Source organism: Columba livia, chromosome 20, assembly GCF_036013475.1.
Source record: "Columba livia isolate bColLiv1 breed racing homer chromosome 20, bColLiv1.pat.W.v2, whole genome shotgun sequence".
Taxonomy (NCBI): domain Eukaryota; kingdom Metazoa; phylum Chordata; class Aves; order Columbiformes; family Columbidae; genus Columba; species Columba livia.
This window is the reverse complement of record NC_088621.1, coordinates 4,506,020-4,530,273: the sequence shown is the minus strand read 5'-3', so window position 1 is coordinate 4,530,273 and position 24,254 is coordinate 4,506,020. Positions and strand designations below refer to the sequence as shown.

Sequence of the window (24,254 nt, the reverse complement as noted above, 5' to 3'; positions counted from 1 at the left end):
TCCCCACACCACCAGATATTTTTATTTATTTTTATTTATTTATACAGCAGCTTGTTCTGAACACAGTGCAGGGCCAGGGGGACACGCAAGGAGACCCCCAAACTCCTCTTGGATCTCAGCAGTTCTGGGTGGAAGACTCAGGACCCAGATCAAGAGCGTCTCCCCCACCCCACCAAGCAACCTCTCTTCTCCCTCCTGCATTTTGGCCATGGCTGACCCAAGGTGAGGTGCCAGGCCTGGCCCTGCCACCATTCTGAGACACCTTCTGGGGCCACAGGTCTATGACAACACACTCCATGAGTTGGGAACAGTCCCAGCCCTAAGACAGCACCAGCACACTGGGCTCAGTCCCATCGTGGTGGCCTCAGTCCATCTTGGTGGGCTCCTTCTTACGCTGCCTGGTCTCCCGGACGATCTTGGCCAAGGACAGGAGAATGGGGACAGCCATGGGCAGGAAGAGCGGGATGTAGATAGCAAATTTCTGGTCATCAGGGAAGTAGAGGAGATGGAGGAGCGACGGGTCAAAGAACGCACGCTCTGAGGAGGTGACCGCCTTCTTGCTGGCCTGGAAAGCTGAGTGCAGGTGGCCCATGGCCAACTCGGCCACAGCATTCTGGGCTGAAGCCACCGCTTGGTACACCTGTTGGGGAACACCACCAATGGTCAGTTTCTGGCCACGGAGGACAACAAAGACAAGTATGGGAGCCTTGCTTGCACCACCACAGCAGTGAGAGCTCATGGTCTGCACAGGGACAGTGACACCCAGGCCTCCAACCCATCTCAGGGTGCCCCCACCCTACCTCAGAGGCAACATCATCTTTGATGACAATGTTCCCGATCTTGTCCAGAAGCTGGGCCAGCGAGGTGAGGGTGGTGGACACGGTGGCGATGTTCTCCAGGGTGTGGGCCCAGAGCAGGCGGTCCAGCTCCCAGTCGGCCAGGCCCTCGTTCCCTGGGCTCTCCAGCAGGAACTCGGGGGGCAGCTCCTCACGAGATAACCCAAACAGTAACCTGGAAGCAGAAGGGATGGTCTCAGCCCACATCGCACGTCTGCAGTCACATACACGCTCCCCTGCTCTTCCCCTGCCCTGGTGCGTTCAGTCCTGGCAGGTCTCAACCACACCTAATGGTCTCCTGGATGTGGGAAAGGTCAAGAGAAGCCTCCTTCCTACCTCAGGAGATGGGAGGTATACGAGCACCCCTGGCTAGAGAGCAGTGCTGGCCAGTGGTCAGCACCAACAAGGACACAAAAAGCCACCTCAGCCTCCCAGAGCCCACAGAGGTACAGCCTGCTCTGACCCTGGCGATTTCCACGTGTGCCAGGAGACCGCACAGAGGCCCAGGGAGGGAAGAGTGAGCGTATCCTCACCGCAGCTGGGCCAGGAAAACCTCCATCACTCGCACCATGTCCACGTCCACGTGCAGCGGGAGGGAGGCATGGGGAGAAGCAGGAGCTTCAACATTGTAAACCTGCAGGAGAGCGTGTCAGCGAGGCACAGCCAGAGCCCTGGGGCTGGGAATGCGGAGCTGCTGCATTGTCTGGGCATCACCAGCACCCTCACGGCTCCATACCATGATGCCACCCCAGCGGGGGCTGTGGAAGGCGTTGGTGCTCACTGGGGCTCCGTCCTTGTCCTGGATGTACAGGGGAGAGTGGGAACGCTCTGGCACATACAGCAGGAAGTTCAGCACAGGGTAGAGCGAGGCAGCACTAGAACCTGCAGCGGGACAGAGTCAGAGAACCCCCAAGTACAGCAAGTCTCGGTCACCCTCGCTCCCATCTGGCACTGGCAGGGCACGGTGCTGTGGGGGAAAAGGGATACAGGCCCCAGGCACGGCTGTCTCCACTCCCTCAGCAAATCCCAGTCCTGCGAAAGCCAGGTCAGGAGCGCAGAGCTCACCCAGTCGGGCTTCCACTGGGTTGATGACATGTGGGAGGCTGTGGGCGCTCAGGAGGAAGCTGAAGGACTCCTTGTCAAAGCGTGGTGTCACTCCTAGGACGGCGTAGTACAGGATCTGCAGGCACACAAAGACATTGCCGGCAGAGAAGCACATCCTGGGGCACCCAGCAAGGCCACAATTGGGCTCTCCCCATCGCCTCCCCAGCCCTCACCTGTGAGTCAACAGAGAAGTTGGCCACCAAGCTCAGCTTGTCCAGGACGGGCTGCACGTAGCGGTTCACGGCATCCTCGATGTCCCAGTGCACGGCATGGGACCTGGGGTCGGGGTTCAGCAGGCTGAAGGTGATCTCGTACCCTGCCAAGGACCCACTGCCTGTGAGGCGCTGGCACGGCCACCACCTGGCAATGCCGAGGCTGGGCTGGTGGCCATGACACAGCTCCCAGGAGCGGCAGAACCCAATCCCCTCCTCCCTGGCCCTGATCCGCTCCTCATTGGCCCTCCCCAAGCGGAATCATACAGAAGTGAGTCAACATGCAGCAACGGTAGCATGGATCCTGGCCCAGAGCAACTGCCACGGGCAGAGGGAAGACCCCAGGGGCTGTTACCCCACAAAGCATCCCTGAATGTCACAGGCACAGCAGGAACAGTGGCTCCCCCAGAGCCAGCAGGTCTCCCCCAGGTCAAGAAACAGGGCTGGGGTGCACGTCCGTACCCAGGCTGGATTTCAAGTGCCGCCGGGTGTCAGGGCCGAGCTGGCCATCGGGCACACGGTCTGAGAGGACAGCGGCAATGGAGCTGGCCGTGAAGGACATCACCTGCGTGAGCTGCCGGAGGTGCGTGCGGAGGGCAGCCAGGCCGCCGCCCGCCTTCACCAGGGCACTGCGGTGCTTCCCCACATAGACACTGACGCCCTGCGGAAAGGGAAGGGATGAGGGCTGGCTGGGAGCAGGGCTGGGTCCTGCCAGCACGCTGGAGAAGAGCCTGGTGACAGACGCCTCTCCCAGGGCACCTCTGATGGGCAAAGTTCGCAGACACTGGCACCCCAGGGTGCTGCTCCCTACCTGAGGCAGGAGAGAAGAGGTTTCTGGGACCACATACACGGTCACAGAGCCCAAAGAAGCGTCCTGCAGCAGGTGTAGAGCAGCATCAGCCTCTGGGGAAGATGAAGGTGTTAGCAGGATTGCAAATTTCACTCCAGTCCCCACCCCAACCTGAGACACAGCAAAGCCAAGTCCTCTCTGCTCAACCAGCCTCCGAAAAGAAGCCTTTGCTCCCACAGAGCTGCCCCGGCTACCTCAGTCCCTCATCCTGGTACCTCGTGCAGTAGCCGCATCCAGCGCTGCCTCCTCCTGAGCCGTGGTGCCGCGATAGACCATCTCGTATCGGGACGTGACACTGGTTCTCACTGTGGGGGAGAAAGTGTGGGTGACGCTGCAAGTCCTGGTACTTCGTAGGGACTAAGAGGGACAAGGGACAGCCCCAGGGGGACACATGCCACAAGGTCCTCTAGGCTTGTCCCAGTTTCCAAGGGCTGCCGTGACCAGGGAGGGGGGCAGCTCTCTTCCCTGCAGCACCCGGGGCCCTTGCTGTCCCCCCTGCTCCCCTGTACCGCCAGCTCAGGACACAACGACGCTGTGAACACAGTCTGGGGTGTGGGAAGCCCCGGGCTGACAGCACAAGCCTCCCAGGGACAGAAGGGACCCCCCCGGGCAAGGACAAGACCACCGCAGAGAGACAGGACAGCAGAAGGGGGCTCTCACCGTTCACAGAGATCTCCATCTCCTCCACATCCCTGAACGGCAGCGGCCTCGGCAGGTCCCCGGGCACCGACCCCGGGGCGAACACCACGGCGACGGGCACCGCCAGCTGCACCTGAGCGGGGGCAGGTCAGCCCGGGCTCCGCTCCCCGGGACCCGCCGCCCCCGGGCCCCCCGGGGCGCTCACCGGCAGCCGGCCCAGCCCCGCGATGTCCGCGTAGGGCAGCGCGGCGCGGTACGTCTCGGTCGTTCTCCACCACAGCGGCAGCCCCAGCACCACGGCGATGGCCGCGAAGGACAGGGCGGCCCGCCGGCCCCGCGCCCGCTCTGCGGGGACAGCGCTCAGCACCGGCCCGGCTCCCCGGGGCCGCGGCGGGGAGCGGGGCCAGCGAGCGGACATGCGGGTGCCGCTAGTACCTGCTTCATCCGCCGCTGTCACCGCCGCCGCCGCCGCCGCCATCTTCACTTCCCGAACTAGCCGCGGCGGGGGCGGGACCTGCGCTCAGCCCAGCCATTCAGAGAGCCCAGTCCTCACGACAGCCAATAGAAGTGGAGGGCGGAGCGCGGCGGTTCAGACAGGCGGGTAAACTACCAATCGAAGCGCGGTGCCCGCCCTGAGGAGGCGGGCTTTGTCTGCATGGTGTGTACGGGTGCCGCGGAGGGACAAAAGGTGCCCCCTCGGGCGCTGCACGTGTGTGCAGCACCGAGCACACACGAGGGTGGAAATGGGGTGTAAGGGGAGAACAGGGGATCCCCAGGGGCTCCTCGCCCGCCCCATGGCCCACAGGGAGAGCCCAGCCATCCCTCCCACCTCCCAGAGCCCCATGGTGGGTATAGGTGGGCTGAGACAAGGCACAACTTATTGCACAGGTGGGCACAAGAGGCTGTGGGTGCTGCTCTGAGCCGGGGTAGGGAGTGGACAGCCCGGGATGTGGCAGCAAGCGGTCCCCAGGTGCCCCGCGGTGAGAAAGGAGGCGGCACAGCGCTGTCTCTACCGTTTATTCGTTGTTAGGCTATTTGGTACACGGGGTGCACACGGCGAACACGACACAGGCGCCCCAAGGGCGGCAGCGACCAGGACTGCGAAGCTACGGCAGGGCAGGGGCACCCCCAGGCCTCTCCTCCTGCCCCCCACATGGCCAGGCCTCCCCCTTCCCAGGCCTGGCCAGAGACCCCCGCCAAAGGGGCACCAGGGCAGCTCCCTCCGGGGGCCGGTAACCCAGGCCCCCCACTCCATCTGCAGACATGGCTGCGTGGGGACTGACCCACAGGGCACGTTCCACTTCCCTTCCCCACGTGGCGGCCCCCCTGGGTGCTGGGGTGGAAGCGGGTGTGAGCAGTGGCGGGGAGGGGGCCGGGGCGGGGGCCGGGGCCGATGGGGCACCCGGCCGGGGCTCAGTACGCGTGGTTGGCCACGTAGAGGGACTGCCCGGCGGCCCCCGAGTCGTCCCCGCTGCCCTCGTACTTGCCCAGCGCCGCCAGTCCGTTCACCTGCGGGGAAAGGAAACGTCAGTGGCCCCTGTGGGGTATGGCCTTCAGGGTCCCCCAGTCCCTGGGGACGCAGCCTTCAGGGTCCCCCAGCTTATGGGGACACGGTCCCAGTTATCCCCTGTGCCTCTGCAACAACACAGCCCTTGGCATCCCCCTCCCAAGGGGACAGAGCCCTCAGCATCCCACATCTCACAGGGCACAGCCCTTGGTGTCCCCCATCACCCTATGGGATGTGGCTTTTGGCATCTCTCTTCCCATAGGGACAGAGCTCTCAATGTCCCATGTCATCTTAGGGGGCACAGCCCATCCCATACGGAACTGGCCCTTGGCATCCCCCATTCCCCCCGAGGGATGCGGTCCTCACTGTCCCCCATCCCACACAAAGACAATCCTCAGCATCCCTCCCATGGGGACCATGGTCCTTGACATTCTGTGTCCTGTGGGCCATGGCCCTTGGTGTCTCCTGTCACCCTGTGGGACATTACCTTCAACATCCCCCCTCTCAAGGAGCACAGTCACTGCTACACTCCCTCCCATGGGGACACAGCCTATGTCCCCACCACCCCATTGGGATGCAGCCCTCAGCACCCCTGTCCTGCGAGGGTCACCCCCATCACCTCTGCGCGCTTGACGAACTCCTCGGTGGCGGCGGTGGCATTGTCCCGCTGCCCGCGCCACGCACTGAGCGCTGACGCCTGCAGCGCCCGCCCGTAGGAGAAGGTGAGGGCCCATGGCCGCATCAGTGGGCACGTGTTGATGGCGTTGAGGTTGATGGAAGCCTCCTCCTCACTCTGACCCCCAGACAGGAAGGTGACACCTGCAGAGAGCAGGGTTATGGAACCAGGGGTATCACAGGGTATCCCCCTCCCGGTCTCTGCCATGTCCCAGCACCGGTACCTGGCACGGCTGGGGGCACAGTGCGGCGCAGGGCAGTGACAGTGGCCATGGCGATCTCCTCGGGGCTGTACTTGGTGGGGCAGGAGTGCCCGGGGGTCACCATGTTGGGCTTCAGCAGAGTGCCCTCCAGGTAGACATGGTGGTCGCTCAGTGCCTTGTAGACAGCTGCCAGCACCTGGACAGAACAGGCAGAATGGTGTCCCCAGCACGGCATGGTGCCTGCCCTGCTACCCGCCCCACTGCTGCCCGCCCCACCGCTCACCTTCTCCGTCACGTACTGGCACCGCTTGAGGTCATGGTCACCATCAGGCAGGATCTCTGGCTCCACAATGGGCACAATACCGTTCTGCAAACACCAGGCAGATGCCATCACAGGGTCGTCCCTGGGCATCCCTCTGGCCCCATGACATTGTGGGCCAACGCCTGGACCGAACACGATGCTCAGCCCTGAGGTTCAATGTCCACCCTTGCCAGTGATGCCAGCCCCAGTGGGGTGACATTTGGCCCCTCGAGGTGATGCCCAGCCCCATGGGGTGATGCCCAGCACCCCATGGGAGGGTCATTTCTTGGCCGCATAGAGCAACGCCCATGTTTGTGAGGTGATGCCCAGCCCCATGTAGCAACACCTGGCCCCACATGTGATGCCCATCCCATGAGGCAATGCGTGGTCCTGGGGGTCAATGCCCACCCACATGAGGTGTTACCCAGCCCATGGGTCGATGTCCAACCCCACGGGGTGATACCCAGGCAAGGGTGAAATGCTCAGTGGGTCTATGCCCATGCCTGTGGGGCAACACCTGGTCCCTTAACCCAACACCCATCCCATGGGGCGATGTGAAGCCACAGACACAGACCTGCTGGCAGATGCTGGCGTAGCGCGCCAGGACGTTGGCGTTCTCCATGATGGCGAGCGCAGAGGGGGTGTTGTCACTGATCTTCAGCACGCAGCGCCACTTGGCAAAATCGGCCCCGTCCTTCTTGTACTGGGCACAGCGCTCCGACAGCCCGTCCAGACCTGGGAGGCAGCATGTCAGCCCCGCAGCCCTGAACCCTGTGGCCCTCACTCCCCTACCCACTCCACCTACCCTGTGTGGTGGTCTCGCCATCTGTCCCAGCCAGCGGCACAACACCCTTGTCCACCTGCAGAGGGAAGGGGAAGGCAGCGCTGAGCCCCATCAGCACCCCCCAAACACCCTCACCACCCCACAAACCCACCAGACACCCCCCGCACCTTGATGCCCACGACGATGCCCTTGTCCTTGATCATCTGGACGAAGGGGGTGCCATCATCAGCCTTCTGGTACATAGTCTCATGGAAGAAGATGACGCCCCCAATGCATTTCTTCACCCGACTGTCAGCACTGAAGAGGATCTGGCGGTACAGCCGGCGGTTCTCCTCTGTGTTCTCCACCCCGATCTGGTTGAGGCGCTTCGCCATGCTCCCTGCGGGCACCCAGCACCCTCATCAGCCTCAGGCGTGGGGAAAAAGAGGTGGTGGGACGCATCTCCCCAACACTGACCTACAGATTCATCGGCAGCCAGGATGCCCTTCCCCGGGGCCACGATACGCAAGGCGATGTCCGACAGCTCCTTCTTCTGCTCGGCCGTCAGCGCGGGGTATTGGTGCGTCATGGTGGCGGTGGCTGCGAGCGGACGGGGGCTGAGTCACGCGCCGGCGGGTTGCCCCCCCCCAGCCACCACGTACCCCATCCTGCAGGGACCGGGGACCCCCCGTGGGGCTGAGCCCCCCGGCCCTGCCCATCAGCGCGGGGGGGGGACACGTTGCATAAGCAGGCAGCGAGCAGGCAGCTGCCCTCGCCCCGGGACGGGCAGGGCCTCGTGGAGGATGCCGGGGAGCTCCCAGCCATTTTGCTGCCTGCTCGCCCGCCCCCAGCCCAGCCATCTTGCGGGAGCACAGCTCCGCGGGGGGCCGGGGCAGAGCCCGGGGGGGCCGGGGATGGAGATACCCCAGGGCCGGGGATACCCGGGGTGGGATGAACGCGGGGGGTGGCGATACGCGGGGATGGGGATACTGGGGGGGATGGAAATACCCTGGGAATGGCGCTACCTGGGGAGGGAGAGAGTCCCGGGGCTGCACTCCCCAGGGCTGGAGTTCCACGGGGTGTGGGTTACCCCCGCGATGGCGCTGCCGCGGGGCCGGGGATGCCCCACCGAGCCGGTTCTTTTCCCGGAGCTTCGATCCCCCGGCGGCCACCGCCTGGGCTCGGGCTGCGCCAGTGCCGGGGGTGTCTCCGGGTTCCCCCCACCCCCTCAACACCCCCATGTCCGGGGGTCCCTCTGCCCCAGAGCCCCCCCAACCCTGCCCGACCCCCGGGATGCCGGCGGCGCCACACGGACACACCCCGGAGCGCTGGCGGGGCTGCCGGCTTCCATCGCCGCGGTCCCTGGGCCGCACCCCCGGCTGCTCCCCCCACTCCCGCGGTTCCCGGCTCCCCCTTACCGTGCAGGGCAGGCGGCTGAGCGGACTGCGGGCTGCGCGCTCCGGCCCCGCGGTAAATGGGGCTGCGGTGCCGCAGAGCTACGTGACCGGCGGGGCGGCACCCGGCAGGACCGGCCCCCCCAGCCGGCTCCGCCCCTCCCGCCGCCGCACGTATCCCTCCCGGCGACGATTCCTGTTGCTGGTGGGGACCCGAGGGCGACAATCCCAGGGCTGGAGACCCCGCTCTGTCCCCCTTTTGCACTCCCCGGCTGCAGGTGGGGACCCCTCTGTGTGTCACACCCCAGCCAGGGACCCAGCTGAGTCACCCCCTGCATGGGTAGGGACCCCCATGCCACCCAGGCACCCCACTGTGCCACCCCCTGGAGACCCCTCTGTGCCATGGACCCTGCCGTGTCACTCCTGCCTATGGGTAGGGTCTCGTCCTACCACCCCCTTGCCACTGCTGCGGACCCCGCTGTGCCACCCTATTGCCACCACCAGCTACAGACAGGGACCTTCCCCTCATCACCCCTGAGCCAGGGACCACACTGTGACACCCCCAGGCTGGGGACCCCACTGTGTCACCTCTGCTATGCGGGGCTGAGTCCCATCAGCTCACAGCCCTGGATCCAGTGTGGATCAGCCCAGGACGTGGTGGGGGCTCCTACAGGAACCCAGTCCTTCCCGAAAAAGCTGCCCTCCACCTACGCAGGGACAATAGCAGTGTCCCCGCTTACCCCACGGGGCCAGCTGCCAGGGTCGGGTTCCGCCGAATCCCCGCCGTAAAAGGAGGGCTCAGCCGCCTCACATGGCACTAATCCAGGGAGAGGAGCGCATCATCCCCCGCATCCCAGAGCCGGGCACAGCCTGGGGCACCCCACTGTCGGCTCCACATCGCAGGGGGCCATATCTGACCCCCTACCAGCAAGGTGACAGTCACAGCGGGGAGGGAGGCAATACCAGGGAGAAGCAAGTGTTGCTTCCCTGTGAGCCACCCACACACCCGGTAAGTAGAAGTGCAACCATAAACACCTCCATTTACTGGGTGCGGGGGTAAATAAAGGTGCCAGCATGCTTGGCACAGGGCGGCAAGGCTGCGATAGAGGGCAGGGGAAGGTGATTCACCCCCCGGCAGCAGAAACAGGCCATTAAAAACCAGAGCACTTGTTTGAACACTGCTATTTTGGGCTGTGCTGGGGGAAGGGAGGTGCCGCCTGGCCCCCATGGCAGCAAGGAGCATCCTTGGGGTCAGGAACACTGTGGGAGGTGGATCCCACAGGAGATGCCCCAGTAGGGAAGGAGGAAGATGAGGCTGAGCTGTGCTGGGAGCTGGGGGGGGCTCCCTCGGGAGCCCCCTCTATGCAGCAGCGGGGGCCAAGGGGGGGCTGGGAGCAGGAGCTGGCAGAGCTCCCAGTGCCTGGCAGCCAGCACTAGCTGCAACCCAGGGGATGCTGCATGCTGGAGGGGGGGACTGTCCCCACACAACAGGCGTGTGGCCCATGGCCCCATGATGGGGGTGCAAGACTCAGCCTCCCATCCCCTCCAAAGTGGAAGCGGGAGGGGAGTGCAGAGGGAATCTAGGACAGGAGGAGGAGCGGGGGCCCGGGGAGGGAAGGTAGGTCAGCCCGGGTGCTGCTGGGGCCACGGGGTGGGAGCCTGGGGAACGCAGCACCTTATTGAGACCAAGTGCCGGCGGGGGGGGTGTGTGTTCCCCGCCAAGGAAGAGAGGCCCTGGGGTGGCAGAGAGCCCTGCTCACGGCCTCGTGACAGGGAGCGGGCACAGCCGGCGCAGGCTGGATGAGTTGTCCCCACCCAGGGCAACAGAAGCTTCCTGGATCCATGTACCAGACAGGGTGAAAGCCAACAAAACTTTATTAAATAAATTACAGCATTAAGAACAGGCAGGACAGCAGGGAGTTTTCATGCTACAGGCTACAGCGGCTCAGCGGCTTCCTTGCTGACACTGCCTGGTTTCAGGCCCAAGTACCGCAGGAGGCTGTGGAACTCCTGGCAGCCCGTTGCCACGTCAGGGACAGCCAACAGGACCTGGGGACAGTGTTAGTGACAGCGTTTGGGATGGGGGTTGGCGTTGCTGTAAGTCAGAGCAAGAGCAGTGAACCACAAACCTCACCTCCTTCATCTTCTCCTGCATCTCCTCATGGGTCCTCAGCACTTTATGGGTGTGATGGAGCCTCAGCTCCAGCCCTTGGATCTGCGGTGGGAAACGTTTGTCAGGAAGGCAAGTGGGGTCAAGGAGAGGGGACTAGAGCCCCCTCGGAGCTCCTCATACCTGTTCCAGGTACTTGTTAGAGAGCAGCAGATTCTCATCCTCCTTCTCCAGGAGCAGCAGCCGCAGTTTGTCCACCTGCAAAGAAGAGCGAGTGCCGCGGAGAGCTCACCATCAGGAACAGCCATGGGGCAGGGGGCTCCCCTGCCCCCCTGCCAGTCACCTGCTCAATGACCAAGCTCCGGAGAGGTCCCCTGGCCACAGAGGGATGGTGACACGGAGCCCTCAGCCCTGGGAGCCCTCCAGCCTCACCTCCTGCCGCAGGAGGACCCGCTCCTGGATGTAGACAGTGTCCACCTTGTGCTCCTGCCCCCGCATCTCCTCCCACAGCACCTTGGCCTCCGTCTCTGCACGCTGGAGCGAGCGCTTCAGCTGGGAGATCTCTCCCTTCAGCCTCTGCAGAGGAAAAGGGGATGCTGATGGGGGTCCCACGTCTGGCACCACCCAGAAACACAGCCCAGCCAGGTCCCCCTCACACACCGTGACTTCCCCACTCTTGTCGATGAGCTGCAACATCTTCTCTTCCTGCTGTTTCAACACATCCTGCAACTCCTTCTCGTTCTGTAGCAGGAAAGAAGTGGCATCAGGCAGTGTCCAGCACCAGCTATCCCCAGCACCCCGGCTGGGAGTGGGTTTTCTCATGTTTGAGAGGGTCAGATGAGCCAGGAACACCCATGGGGTGTTCCTGAGCCAGTCACCCAGATTTCTGTGTCCTAGATCAGCGCCCGTCCCAGTTTGGCTCTGCCCTGGGGTGAGCACTGGCCCAATTCTGGCACCGGCTCACCTCTAGCTTGCTCCTCAGTGTCTTATTCAGCTTGGCGATGGTGGCAGCCTGGGCATCTATCTTCTCCTGGCTCTCCGCTGTCACTGTCTCCAGCTGGAGCTGCAGGTCAGAGCTGGGAGAGGACAGTGGGGCTGAGCACGGTGGCCAGCACCAAACCCCTTCCTGGGCATCCCACCAGCCCTGTGGTGGAGAGGCCAACCAGACAGCCCCAAAAAGCCCTTCTAGCCGTGGCAGGAGAGGTCTAATCCAGAGCTGGGATGAGTGGCAGGCCCCCAACAAGCTGCTCGCAGGAGATACTGTGGCCGTGCCTGGTCCTTGACACGAGACACCACCAAACTCACATCTCTGTCTGCAGCGCCTTGAACTCGCTCTGCTCCAGCTCCTGAATACGGCAGCTCAGCATGGTGAGGTTGGAGACCACAGCTCGCAGCTCCTTCACACTTTCCAGCAGACCTTCCTCAGGTTCTGTGGGCAGGGTGTGGAGGGAACATCAGCTCCAGGGGACACGGAGCCAAGCAGAAGGGCATTCCTGCTCATCCCCCTGCGCAGGCAGCCCTGCAGCTTTGGAGCAGGCTCCAGGGCAGCGTGACAGTCCCAGTACCTATTGGCTTTGGTGTAGAGGCAGATTTGTCCTTGGTAAGTGCACTCCCACCTCTGGTGGCCTCATCGCCATCTGCAAGAGGAGAAGGCAGATGCACTGTGCCCAGTTCTGCGTGCTGCAGGGAGCACAACCAGAGCTCACCCACACTCCTGTCCTTCCCACAGAGCACAGAGAAGAGCCTGGCTGCTTGCAGGAGGGACAGCAGCCAGGGTGCAAGGTATGGCCATCACCCAGCCCATGTCTGCCGCAAGGGAACAACCAGGGAATCCACAGGGAGTGGCATGGGGGTGGCACTGGGATGTCCTCACCAGTGCACATCCCCAGCATGGGATGCAAAGATCCCCATCCCCACAAGGGGACCCCAGCACGCAGCCAGCGGGTGCCAGCTCACCTTCCCCCGACACAGCTTTCAGGACGCTGCCCACGAAGGAGCTCCCGCCATGGTAGGGGGTGCGAGATGCCGGCGTGCGGCAGGCGGGGGTCCAGGCACGGCGAGGGGTCTGCCAGCCCGGTGTCCGCCAGCCCGGCGTCCGTGGAGCCGGGGTCCAGGCCCTGCTTCTTGATGGGGCATCGTCATCCTTTGGAGAGGAGGGAGAGAGTTGCTGGAGTGCAGCTTGTGACAGCTCTGCATCACCCCAGCAAGTTGCGGGGGGGGTCTCAAAGTCAGGCCATGGAGAGCCACAAGGGTCTGACACGCCTCCAGCCACCACCTTGTCCTTGTCCCCAGGGCAGGGCTCCTACCTCCTCTTGCAGAGCAGCCCTGAGGCAGTCAGCGAGCTCCTGCAGCCGCATCTGGCTCTCAGCAATGTCCTTAGAGCACCAGGAAACTTTGTTCCTCTTGAGCTGCAAGTCGAGGAGCTCAGTCTTGGTGTTCTCCAGCTCCTGGCCCAGGGCAGCATGCTCATTCCTGTGGGATGGCATCAGCCTCAGCAGGAGCAGCGTTCCTCCTCCTCCTCTGCGTAGGAGGGGCATGTTTCCCACACCTGCCTCCCAACATGACCCAGCAAGGTGCAAACCCTACAGATTTAGGCAGTTTTCCCCAGGATGGGGTCTGCTGGGCTTCCCTACAGCCCCTTCCACCAGCAGAACAGTGACCAGAGCCATGACGCCATGTCCTCCCTACCCCCCCAGAAGGGGCTCAGTTTCCCAAAACAGAGGGGTTTGAGCAGGGTTGGTACCGCAGGCGCTGGTGGGACTCCATCAGCTCCTCGTACTGCAGGCTGTGCTCCTGCAGGGCGGCCGTGGTGAGCTTCAGCTTGGCCTCCGCGTCCAGCAGCTGCGTGCAGGACATGCGGTTCTCCTGGTCAAGGAACTATAAAAGCAGGGGACAGGATATGGCTGTAAGTGTCCAGACAGACCTGAGGGCACCCACTGGGACCCCCAGTACGGTCCCTCCCACACCACAGGGTGCTGTTTCCAGTTGGAATCAGAGAATCATTTTGGTTGGAAGAGACTCTCAGGATCATCAAGTCCAACTGTTAACCCAACACTGGCACTAAAACTTGTCCCTAAAAACCTCATCAATGTGTCTGTTCAGCCCCTCCAGGGATGGTGACTCCACCACTGTCCTAGGCAGCCTGTTCCAATGCCTGACAATCCTTTCCATTAAGAAATTTTTCCCAATATCCAATCTACACCTCCCCTGGCACAACTTGAGGACACTTCCTCTTGTCCTATCACTTGCTACTTGGTAGAAGAGACCAACACACTCCATGCTCCAACCTCCTTTCAAGCAGTTGCAGAGAGTGAGAAGGTCTCCCCTCAGCCTCCTTTTCTCCAGACTAAACAGCCCCCTTTCCCTCAGCCTCTTAAATCAGTGGCAGATTTACCCCAGCAGACCAGCCCCTGCAGACCAGTTGTTTACCAGGGACATAGGACAGGCTGCGGGACAGCACCATGCCTGCAGCCAGGGAAATTATCCCTGCGAGTTGTCCTTCCCTCCCCAGAGATCACCACCAGGCAGGACAGAGAGCAGCGCTACGTGCGGGATGTCAACCGCTCTCATCCCCACCGCAGGAGGGCTAATCCTGCTCCTGGCCACCTGCCAGTGTTCCCACGAGGCCATGACAGGGACCGGCAGCGCATGATAGCGCAGGCAGGGTCAGGCGGCTCCTACCTCCCGGCTCTCGGTCACCTCCCGCAGGTCGTGGCGCAGCCCGTTGCACTCCTGCTGCAGGGTGTCCCTCTCCTGCACCAGCCTGCGGGGACAGGACATGGTCAGGGGGTGTCACGCTTTGAGGACAATGGGTGGCAGGAGGTGGCTGGGATAGGAGCACAGTGCTCAGACCCACCAGGCCATCTCCTCCTGCTGCTTCTTGTTCTCCTGCTGCAGCGCATCCCGCGTCTGCTCCAGGTTGGCCAGATTCATCCTCAGGGAGTTCAGGTCTGCAAAGGGCAAAGTCATCAGCACAGGGCGGACAGGGCAGTGGGGATGGGGACAGCTCCAGCCCCCAGGTCACAGAATCAGAGCAGTTGGAGTTGGAAAGGACATATCGAGATCATCCAGTCCAACCGCCCTGCTAAATCAGGGTCACCAGAGCAGATCATGCAGGAATGCGCCCAGGCGGGTTTTGAATATCTCCATAGACAGCCTGTTTCAGTGCCTGCCAACCCTTTCCAGGAAGAAATTTCTCCTCAAAGTAAAGAAGTTTCTCCTCATATTCAGGGGGAACCTCCTACGCTTCAGTCTGTGCCTGTGGCCTCTCATCCTGCCATTGGGCAACACTGAAAAGAGTCTGGTCCCATCCTCTTGACACCCACCCTTGCAATATTTATAAGCATTGATAAAATCCTTCTCAGCCTTCTCCAGGCTGAACAGCCCCAGCTCTGTCAGTCTTTCCTCATAAGAAAGTTGCTCCACACCACTCAGCATCTTTGCAGCCCTCAGCTACAAAGCTCCCTCCTGTCACATCAGCCACCCCTACCTGTATTAAGGTGTGAATTGGCCGCCGTCAGCTGCTCCAGCTGAGCCACCGCGTCCTGCAGGGCCACAGAGGTCTCCTCCAGCTGGAAGGACACCTGCAGAAACACAGTGACATCCAGACTCACTTTGGGCTGGTCTTCCCCATGGGGTGTTCCACACTAAGGGGTGCCCCAAGTCACCCTGTGCTTGGGGTCAGCCGGGCTGCAGGGGAGCACCCCAAACACCACACTGCACCAGGCACCCCCATACCTGCTCCTTGGCTTGAAGAGCTTCGTCCTCTCGCTGCCTCATGGCATCCCGCTCCTCCAGGCAGCCCCGCAGCTTGCCGGGCACGCTCTGCAGCACAGCGCGGCACCGCGACACCAGGGCCCTCGCCTGCTCCCGCTGCCAGGGGACAGGACAGAGCTGAGCTCGGCACAGCCACGCCAGCGGCTCTGCCCAGCTGTGTGACCAGGGATGGGTCTGGCAGGCAGACTGCTCACGGTACCCAGGGCACAATGTGCACTGGGATAGAGCAAAGTGGCACCAGCCTGGAGGTGAGAGGCTGAGCCCACCACCAGTCCCCCCCTCACCTCCATATCCAGGGCTCTCCTTTCCTCCTCCAGATTTGCAAAGGTGATGTCTATGAACTCCCTGAAGGGCTGAGCCTCAGCAGCCAGGGATGCCTGTGGACAGGTCAGTGTCACCACGGTAGAAGAATCACAGAATCAGAATCATTTGTTTGGAAGAGACCCTCAAGATTATTGAGTGCAACCATTAAACCAACCCCGACACTAACCCACGTCCCTGAGAGCCTCATCTCCATGTCTGTTCAACCCCTCCAGGAATGGTGACTCCACCACTGCCCTGGGCAGCCTGTTCCACTGCCCTGGGCAGCCCTTTCTATTAAGAAATTGTTCCCAACATCCAATCTAAACCTCCCCTGGTGCAACTTGAGCCCACTTCCTCTCATCCTATTGCTTGGTCCTTGGGAGAAGAAACCAACACCCTCCATGCTCCAACCTCCTTTCAGGCAGTTGTGTAGAGCAAGGTCTTCTCTCAGCCTCCTGTTCTCCAGGCTAAACATTCAATGGCCATGGAGGGAGGTGAGCACCAGCCCCAAGGCCAGATCTGCAGCAGCTTCCCAGAAGCATCACCAAGAAACCTCTGGCAGACTCCAGCCCATTGCAGAGCATCACCCAAACCCAGGACATGGGATGCCCGTCCAGCCCGCGGGAGGAGGCAGCTGGAGGTGCCCGCTCAGTACCTGCTGGTCGATGGCATCTGCCAGCAGCGTGCCCAGCTCTCGCTGGGAGGCCAGACTCTGGTCACGGGCGCTGATTCGGGCGCTGGCATGGGCACGGAAAGCCTCAAGGAAGCGGTCGCCCTGCCGAGGGAAAGATGCAGCTCCACGCACGGCATCACACGAGAGGCAGCTCCCAGGAACTGCCCCCACATGCCGCTGCAGCACAGGGTTCCTGCTTCCAGCAGAACACAGCCCAAGCCAAAAACCCATCCCCAGAGCTCCAGCCACCCCGGGAGCCAAAGCCCTCCAGTGCATCAGGATTTTTTCCCTGGATGCCAGAGCTTCCCCTCCACCAAGATGGGCAGAAATGCAAGATGCCCCATGTAAGACGTGGGTACAACAGCACCTGTCCCGATCCCCCCCTGCCCGCCCCTCTACCTCCTCCTTGGCTCGAAGAGCTTCATCCGCTCGCTGCCTCATGGCATCCCGCTCCTCCAGGCAGCTCCGCAGCTTGCCGGGCACGCTCTGCAGCACAGCCCAGCACCGCGACACCAAGGCCCTCGCCTGCTCCCGCTGCAAGGGGAGATGGCACCAGGAGGCACTGATACAGTTGATGATTGCCGGGTGTGCCAGCATCACCAGCATCTCCTCAAAGCTGAGGGAAAGAGGTCCAGCCTGGCTGCACAGGGTCTCACCTCCTGGGCAAGGGCTCCCTGCTCATCCTGCAAGCTCTGAAATGCAGCATCTGCAATGCCCCGAAACAGGAGGAACTGGTTGCTCCAGGCACTCTGGGGGAGGGACAAGGACACCGGTGCTCAGGCAGTGCTCCAGGGCAGTGCCAGGCACACATACCCCGTGCCCAGTTGAGACCTGGCACGCTCATCAGGTGCCAAGACGCACCGTCCCTGTGGCAGCCAGCTCCAGCTCCCGCTGCAGGTCCTGCTCCGCTCGCCGCTGCCGCTGCAGAGCCTCCATTTTCCTCCGCAGCTCGAGGTAGAGGTTGTGGTAGATCTCCTCCTCCTGAGGACACCCCACCAGAGCAGAGTGGGTTTCACACCAGCCTCACTCCATCCCAGCATCCAGCAAGAGCCATTTGGCTGTGACACCTCCCGTCCCTTCCCCCCACCATGCGTGCCAGAGATGTTTCCTGGCACAAAAAATTAAAATCCAGCAAACTCAGCAGGTCAAGCCAGGTGTGATAACACAGCTGGAGTGCTGTTGTGCTGTAGCAGCCATGCTTTACTTCCATTCCACCAGGCTGCAGTACAGCCAGGGCCACTGTCCTGCTGGTGGCACCATTATGGCACCAAAGCCACGGAAAAAAAGGGCAGCATCACCCGGATGAGGATTCTTACCCCTTTGGGGTGGGTGACGTCCGTCTGCGTGAGCGCATCCCTCTGCTCGGCCGGCCCCACGCTGGGCAGCAGCCAGTGGCTCTCCTGCAAGCTGCGCAGCTGGAGCGAGAGCGCTTCGATGATGATGAGGGTGCTCTCCAGCCGCCCCTCCAGCTCTGCCCGCGGCAGGGACTTCAGCTGCTCCCGGGGACAGCTGGGGACAGAGAGAAGGCTTGGGGCAGGGACAGCCTGCAGGTGCCACCACCCTGCCTGGGGGGGATGTGTCCCCACTTACTGCCAGAGCAGGGAGTCTGTTTCGGCAGCGCTGTCCTTGGCGCAGCGCGGACCACCTGTGGATGTGTTCATGCTCCTCTCCTGCAGATCCCGGGGGGTCATGAAGGTGCCAGTGACCATGGTAGGCACAGGGGTGATGCTGGTGCCGGCGACCGCAGTGGGCACGGGGGTGACGCTGGTGCCGGCGACCGCGGTGGGCACGGGGGTGACGCTGGTGCCGGCGACCGCGGTGGGCACGGGGGTGACGCTGGTGCCGGCGACCGCGGTGGGCACGGGGGTGACGCTGGTGCCGGCGACCGCGGTGGGCACGGGGGTGACGCTGGTGCCGGCGACCGCGGTGGGCACGGGGGTGACGCTGGTGCCGGTGTCCCGCCGCGGTACAGACAGGGGCAGGCTGTGCCGCAGGGAGTCCAGCAGGGATGAAGCGTTGAGGCTCTTCTCCAGCCACACCAGTGGCAACGTCCAGGACACGGCACTCGCGGCCACCTCGGGTGAGGGGGTGGCTGTTGCCTCTGACCCAGCGTGCTCTGACCTACCTGCCTCGGTGGGAGCGGGGCCCTGCTCTGGGGGAACAGGGTCTGGGGACTCAGCTCCTTTGGGGGTGTCTTGGCAAAGTGAAAGACCCACAGTCCTTTCTCCAGCTGGGAGTTCGGGGGCCACAGGGCTGCAGGAAAGGTCAGCGGGCACCACCCGCCAGCCCTGGAAGGGAGCTGCCTGTGGGGTGGAGCTGGTGCCGGGGGGGCCAGGGGTGCCGGGTGCTAAAGTGGTGCTGCCCAAGGAGTTTGGGGTGTAAGGCACAGAGCTGATGATGCCAGGGGGCCCTGGGGTGATGCTACTGGGAGGCTCCAGGGTACACAACCCTGGGACTGGGCTGCATGGGGGGGCTGGCATGGTGCTGCTGGGGGGCTCTGGGGTGCAGGGCCTCAAGACTGGGCTGCACAGAGGGGCCAGCACAGTGCTGCTGGGGAGCTCTGGGGTGCAGGACCCTGGGATGGGGCTGCACAGCAGTGCTGGCACAGTGCTGCTGGGGGGCTCTGAGATGGGGCTGCACAGATGGGCTGGCACAGTGCTGCTGGGGGGCTCCGAGATGGGGCTGCACAGATAGGCTGGCACGATGCTGCTGGGGGGCTCTGGGGTGCAGGGCCCCAAAAGTGGTATGCATCCGGGGGCTGGCACAGTGCTGCTGGGGGGCTCCTGGGTGCAGAGCCCTGGAGTGGAGCTGCCAGGGGGCTCCAAGCTGGTGCTTCCGGAGGACTCTGTGGCACCAGGCACCCGGGTGGGACTCCCAAGGGTCTCCAAGGTGCTGGGCCCCAGGGTGGGAGTCCCAGGGGGCTCTGGGATTATGCTGCTGGGGGGGAGCAGGAGAGCATTTCTGGGGTGTCTTGAGGTACTGTTGGGGGGCCTCCGGGCGCAGGACACTGGGGTGGTGCAGTCACGGTCCTACAGGACATTTGGGGTGGTTGGAGAGGGGCCAGGGCTGCCCTGCCCTTCTCCCCAGCACCCCACAGACATTTGCCCCACTCCAGTAGATATACCCGTCCTCACACCGCCCTAGTACTCCATCCCAGCGTTCCCAGTTCCAGTACACCCCAGCATCCCGCGCTCCCCAGTCCCGTTCCTCCCCCAGCTCCCCCTCCCGCCCCCGCACCGACCTTGAGCCGCAGGCGGCGGAGCAGCGGGGTGAGGTTGGTGCGCTCGGTGCCGGGCTGCAGCCGCAGCTCCTGCAGCGGGGTACGGGGGGGCCGCTGTTGCGCCTGGAGAGGGGGGGGGGAGGGGAGGCACCGGGGGTCACCGGCGGCACCACCGGCGGCACAACCCCCACACATGTACCGGGAGAGCTCCGGCCCGCGCCAGACCCGCCGCCCCCCAGCCACCTCCGGGCAGCCCCGCACGGCCGAGCCGCCCCACCGGGACGGTCCCCGACCGCTGGAGCTCTCGCCACCGCCCCACGGGGACGCCCGAACCGGGGACGCCCCCCCGGCGGCCCCATGCCGAGTCCCGCACTCACGGCGGGGGTCTTGGCTGCCCGCATGGTCCCACTCCCGGTATCGGTATTGGTATCGGTCTGGGTCCTGGTCCGGTCCGGTCCCAGCGCTCCCCGCGCGCTGCAGCCGCCGCCCGTTTGAAAACGACGCGCCGCTCTGATTGGCTGCTCCGCGCGCACGTCACTCCACCGAGCGGGCTGTTAGAGGCGGGGCTATGAGCGGCGGTAGGCGGGGAAGTGGGCGTGACTGAGGACAAGACTCCGCCCCCTCGCGGCGTCGCGCGGTAGGGGCGTGTGCAGCTCCGAGCACGGGGCGTGGCGGGGGCGCGCAGCCTTTTTTGGGGGAAAACGGGTCAAACTTCCCCTGGGGGAATCAGCCCTGCACGGCCCTCCAGACCTTCCCCGACCCCTTGTCTAGAAGAGGGGCGACCAGTCCCCCGCATCCTCCCGGGGGTCCCGCGGGAGTCAGGGCAGCATCCGCAGCGGTGCCCGCGGCTCTCGGGTTTATTGCTCCCGCGGTGAGAGGTACAGAGTTGGGATACGGGGGGACCCAGCCCAGCGGGGTCCAACACGCTGCTGGGGTGGGGAGGAGTGTCCCTGAGCGATGCCGGGAGTCCTGGCCACAGTGGCTCAGCCAGGCCAGGGCCGGCCCGGGGGGGCGGCAAGGTCACAGTCGAAGTCAGCGAAGGTGGCGGGGTCGGGCGGGGGCTGCTCGGGGGGGCGTGGGGCCACTGCCACCGCCACTGGGTCCTTCTGCAGCAGCTCAGCGTCGAAGGCCACCCCGCGGAAGAAGGGGTGACCCTGGAAGTGATGGAGGTACCGCAGACGGCGCAGGGGGTTGTGGCACAGCAGCTGGGGACAGATTGAGGACAGTGAGTGGTGGGGACCTCAGCATCCAGCCTGGGGGGCCCAGTGGGGACCCCAGCATCCAGGTGGGAGGGTTACCTCAGCGAGCAGCCGGGCCAGCGCGGGGCTGAGCGCGGGTGGGCTCTCATAGCTGCTTTGCTTGACACGCTCCAGCATGGCCACGTGGTCCCCCGCCGGTGCCACGGGGAACTGGGGGGGCAGGGAGCACATTTAGGGGCTCCATGGGGTGCCCCTGTCCCCCATCCCCACCCTAGTCCTCACCTCCCCGCTGGCCAGGGCAAAGAGCAGCACTCCTAGGGACCACCAGTCGGCTGCGTGGCTGTAGGGCCCCCCGCTCAGCACCTCGGGGGCTGCGGGGATGAGTGGGTGAGCACCTGGGGGGGCTGTGCCTCCCCACCGCAGCCCCCTGCTGCCCCCTTACCCATGTACTGTAGGGTGCCGCAGATGGTGTGGGCTCGCTCACCCCACCGCAGGTGCCGGGACAGCCCAAAGTCAGTGAGCTTGAGATGTCCTGTGGGGTGAGCACCATGTGAGGACCCATGGACGGGGTGTCCCCATGGACGGGGTGTGCCCAGGCCAGTGCCACCAGACTCTTACCTCTCTCATCCAGGAGGATGTTCTCCATCTGAAACGAGACTGGAGCTGGGGTGGCCTTCCCATGTTAGTGGGTTCAGAGACCCCCCACACCATCCTCCAGCCCCCCGGCCCTGCTGCTACCCACCTTCACATCTCTGTGCATGATGCCCAGGTCATGGAGGTACACTGGGGAGAAGACAGAGCTGTCAGCGCAGAGGATCCCCTCTGGGCACAGTGTCCACTGCCACCCCCATGGCACCAGCACCCCCTGAGGATGGCTGACCCTGCCCTCATGTCGCCAGCAGTGGGGATGGTGGTGGCTGTTCCCAGCATGGCAAGTCACTCACCCAGCACCAGCACCAGCTCAGCGGCAAACAGGCGGACGGTGGCCTCGGCGAAGCACCCGGCGGCACGCCACAGCGCGTGCAGGTCTCCGGTGCTGCAGTAGGTGCACACTGCGGGCACGGGTGACGTGCCTTACTCACAGGCTGCCCCATGGGGACGGGCTGGCACAAGGGGCATGGACACCAGGGTGGCATGGGCATGGGAGGCTAGGCGGGTCGCTGGGGCTGTGCACCAAGGTGACATGGGCACTGTGGCCACTCACCAGGGTGAAGGAAGCACTACAGTCATAAGGGCAGCAAGCAGGACCACACTGGCACCAAGGGGGCACAAGCATCAATATGGGCACCAGGACCGTGTACTAAGGTGACACAAGCATGACTAAGGTGGCACTGGAGCATGCAAATACCAGGGACATGTACCACAGTAACATGGGCACCAGAGCCTTGTGGGCACTGGGATCATGCAAGCACCAGGGCCCACATGAGCTCCAAGGTGGCACAGGCACCATGGCCACACAGGTACCAATGTGGCATGGTCCCCAGGGTCACCCACAGGCAGTGGGAACACAAGAGCTATGTGAGCATGGAGGTGGCACAGCCATCAGGGCCACCAGGGCAATGCGGGGGCTGGGACGCCTCTTTCACCCCCACATTGGTCCCTGCCCTGCTGCGACTTTTCCCCATCCCTGTGTCCTCATCCCTGTCCCCGTGGTGCGTGCAGGGTGGGCGCCAGCAGCCAAGCGCCTGGATCCCCGCAGGGCAGCGGGCAGCGCGGGGGGAGCGTGCGCGTGTGCGGGGACACGTGTGCAGGCAGCGGGGACACGTGCGTGGGCGGGGGGGGCTGGGGCGAGCCCGCGGGCAGATGGTCACTCACTGATGAAGAGGTGGCGCTGGCCCTGCCAGCTGTCCCCCAGCCCGTGAACAAACGGGTGCCTGACCTGTCTCTGGGGACACAAAGCAGAGAGGGTGAGTGGCCCCCGGGACGGGGGGCCAAAGGGGGTTGGGGACCCTGCTCCTGCCACCCTTCCTCTGCAGCCTCAGTGGCCTCCTGCCATCCCCATGGCCACCCCAAATCCCACCATGGGCTGGGGCCCCCCCTAACCTGGATGCTGACTTCTTCCTTGCATTGTTTGAGGGTATCACGGCGCAGCACCTCCACTTTAGGCATGACCTGGGGGAACAAGGGGATGTCAGGGGGGGACCAAGGGCAGGTAGGGGCACCCATGGGCCCTGGGGGCAGCACCCACCTTCACAGCGCAGACCTTCTCCCGCCCGCAGTCCAGCACTTTGAGGATGGTCCCGAAGGAGCCTTTGGCCACAAACCCTAGGATCTGGGGGTGAGGGGCAGCAGGGTCTGAGCACCCCATGGAGATGGGTTCGGGGTGTAGGGTGTGGGGTCCTGTGGGGGGTGAGGTGGCAGAGGGCACCCCAGACGGGTGATGGGGACACATGGGGACCAGGAGGACCCAACAGGGACCCCATATGGGATACTATGGGGACAGGGAACCCCATTGGGGCGCAGAGGGACCCCGATAGAATGCACAGAGACTCGACACCGAGCACGGGCACCCGGTGGGGGTAGAAGGGGGCCCAGCGGGGGTAGAAGGGGACTAGGGGGGACAGCCAGGGACACGGGTAGGATGCTCAGGGACCCGGCACAGCGGGCGAGGAGAGCCGGTGAGACGGTCAGCAACCCCGGGATGGCAGCACAGCATGCACGGACGGAGCGGGAGGATGCTCGGGGCTCTGGGGGATCCCGGTAGGAGGTGCAGGGACCCCGGGGGGACGTGAGGGTACCCCAGTAGGACGTGCAGGGACCCTGGGAGGACGTGAGGGGACCTTGGCACGGGGTGCGAGGGGACCCGTTGGGGTGCTCGGGGCTGCCACGGTGGGATCCGCAGACTCTTCGGGAGGACGGTCGAGGGTCCCCGTTAGGATGCACCGGGATCCCAGTAGGAGGATGGGGGCCCCGGGACGGCACCTTGAGCTGCTGCTGGCGGGCGGAGGGGCGGACGGGGAACTCCGGCAGGAAAAGCGAAACGAGCTGCGGCAGCGGCCACCCGGGCAGCGGCGGCTCCTCGGCGGGTCCCCGGGGGGCCAGGGCGCGCACCGACCCCGGTACCGGCACCGGCCCGGCGCGGCCCAGCAGCGCCCGCACCCACGACCCCACGGCGCGGCCCTACGGAACCGGGGGAAGCGTCAGCGGGGCGGCGGGGGGACCCCGGGGGAACTCCGGGATGGGGGATGCCCGGGACCGGAGGGGACCCCCCCGCCGCACACGCACCTCGGGGGGCCGCACCGGGGCTGGGCCGGGGCCGCTGCTCGTTGCTCCCATCGCGGCGCCGCCCGGCCGCGCCCCGGGCCCCGGTAATCCGCCGCCTTACATAACCCCGCCGCCCCGCCCCGCCCCGCCCGCCGCGACCACCCCCCGCCCCGGGGCCGGGCACCGGAGCTGCCCCCTCGCACCGGGATAACCCTGTAGTGGGGCTCCCCCGTGCAACGGGTGCCCATCTCGGGACACCCACCCGTGACTGATCCCCCCGTGCTT

At 64.3% G+C, this 24,254-nt stretch overlaps 4 protein-coding genes across 6 annotated transcripts; all 4 read right to left on the bottom strand.

The window, feature by feature from the left end:
* Positions 1-16: 16 nt before the first annotated feature.
* PIGS (phosphatidylinositol glycan anchor biosynthesis class S) lies at positions 17-4,237 on the bottom strand. 2 transcript variants are annotated; one of them, XM_065036980.1, is made up of 12 exons: positions 4,077-4,237; positions 3,847-3,986; positions 3,663-3,774; positions 3,218-3,307; positions 2,964-3,055; positions 2,615-2,813; positions 2,114-2,256; positions 1,902-2,016; positions 1,573-1,718; positions 1,370-1,470; positions 801-1,011; positions 17-640 (listed from the first exon to the last, which is right to left on the bottom strand). In XM_065036980.1, the coding sequence occupies exons 1-12, from the start codon at positions 4,117-4,119 to the stop codon at positions 365-367; spliced, it is 1,668 nt and encodes a 555-aa protein (XP_064893052.1). In that variant the 5' UTR covers positions 4,120-4,237; the 3' UTR covers positions 17-364. The 2 variants fall into 2 exon arrangements, with proteins under 2 accessions (XP_064893052.1, XP_064893051.1); XM_065036979.1 differs by lacking the exon at positions 4,077-4,237 and having other exon boundaries at positions 3,847-4,075.
* A 406-nt stretch (positions 4,238-4,643) lies between these two features.
* Positions 4,644-8,686, bottom strand: ALDOC (aldolase, fructose-bisphosphate C). Its single transcript, XM_065036996.1, has 9 exons — positions 8,509-8,686; positions 7,568-7,690; positions 7,279-7,490; positions 7,133-7,187; positions 6,902-7,062; positions 6,310-6,393; positions 6,048-6,222; positions 5,768-5,967; positions 4,644-5,150 (listed from the first exon to the last, which is right to left on the bottom strand). Exons 2-9 carry the CDS (start codon positions 7,677-7,679, stop codon positions 5,055-5,057), a joined length of 1,095 nt encoding a protein of 364 aa, XP_064893068.1. The 5' UTR covers positions 7,680-7,690; positions 8,509-8,686; the 3' UTR covers positions 4,644-5,054.
* A 1,655-nt stretch (positions 8,687-10,341) lies between these two features.
* On the bottom strand, positions 10,342-20,095 carry SPAG5 (sperm associated antigen 5). 2 transcript variants are annotated; one of them, XM_065036902.1, is made up of 24 exons: positions 19,944-20,095; positions 19,588-19,689; positions 17,937-19,375; positions 17,663-17,855; positions 17,208-17,327; positions 17,003-17,095; positions 16,746-16,880; positions 16,329-16,448; positions 15,655-15,747; positions 15,332-15,466; positions 15,084-15,177; positions 14,451-14,544; positions 14,276-14,357; positions 13,338-13,471; positions 12,901-13,066; positions 12,551-12,737; positions 12,160-12,231; positions 11,900-12,023; positions 11,559-11,670; positions 11,255-11,335; positions 11,027-11,170; positions 10,778-10,852; positions 10,619-10,699; positions 10,342-10,533 (listed from the first exon to the last, which is right to left on the bottom strand). In XM_065036902.1, exons 1-24 carry the CDS (start codon positions 19,965-19,967, stop codon positions 10,420-10,422), a joined length of 4,014 nt encoding a protein of 1,337 aa, XP_064892974.1. In that variant the 5' UTR covers positions 19,968-20,095; the 3' UTR covers positions 10,342-10,419. The 2 variants fall into 2 exon arrangements, with proteins under 2 accessions (XP_064892974.1, XP_064892975.1); XM_065036903.1 differs by having other exon boundaries at positions 12,551-12,739; positions 12,906-13,066.
* Positions 20,096-20,405: 310 nt separating this feature from the next.
* On the bottom strand, positions 20,406-24,124 carry RSKR (ribosomal protein S6 kinase related). The gene is given in 12 exon segments (XM_065036946.1): positions 20,406-20,771; positions 20,865-20,975; positions 21,048-21,136; positions 21,208-21,307; positions 21,309-21,428; positions 21,508-21,548; positions 21,710-21,817; positions 22,581-22,650; positions 22,809-22,877; positions 22,954-23,037; positions 23,688-23,885; positions 23,991-24,124. Coding segments are annotated over 12 exon segments (1,263 nt in total). The 5' UTR covers positions 24,042-24,124; the 3' UTR covers positions 20,406-20,549.
* Between the last annotated feature and the right edge of the window lie 130 nt (positions 24,125-24,254).

What these genes read in the sequence shown, in the direction of transcription:
- PIGS (XM_065036979.1), bottom strand. Translation starts at nt 4,059, where the DNA reads ATGTCCGCTCGCTGGCCCCGCTCCCCGCCGCGGCCCCGGGGAGCCGGG. An exon ending in CCTCTTCTCTCCTGCCTCAG is followed by an intron (nt 2,814 to 2,963) that starts GTAGGGAGCAGC and finishes CCCTTTCCGCAG; the next exon opens with GGCGTCAGTGTCTATGTGGG. An exon ending in GTTTTCCTGGCCCAGCTGCG is followed by an intron (nt 1,012 to 1,369) that starts GTGAGGATACGC and finishes TTCTGCTTCCAG; the next exon opens with GTTACTGTTTGGGTTATCTC.
- ALDOC (XM_065036996.1), bottom strand. Translation starts at nt 7,679, where the DNA reads ATGACGCACCAATACCCCGCGCTGACGGCCGAGCAGAAGAAGGAGCTG. An exon ending in GCATCGTCGTGGGCATCAAG is followed by an intron (nt 7,188 to 7,278) that starts GTGCGGGGGGTG and finishes TTCCCTCTGCAG; the next exon opens with GTGGACAAGGGTGTTGTGCC. An exon ending in AGTTCGTCAAGCGCGCAGAG is followed by an intron (nt 5,151 to 5,767) that starts GTGATGGGGGTG and finishes CTTTCCCCGCAG; the next exon opens with GTGAACGGACTGGCGGCGCT.
- SPAG5 (XM_065036902.1), bottom strand. Translation starts at nt 19,967, where the DNA reads ATGCGGGCAGCCAAGACCCCCGCC. An exon ending in CAATTCACACCTTAATACAG is followed by an intron (nt 14,545 to 15,083) that starts GTAGGGGTGGCT and finishes TGCCCTTTGCAG; the next exon opens with ACCTGAACTCCCTGAGGATG. An exon ending in TGCAGGAGAAGATGAAGGAG is followed by an intron (nt 10,534 to 10,618) that starts GTGAGGTTTGTG and finishes CACTGTCCCCAG; the next exon opens with GTCCTGTTGGCTGTCCCTGA.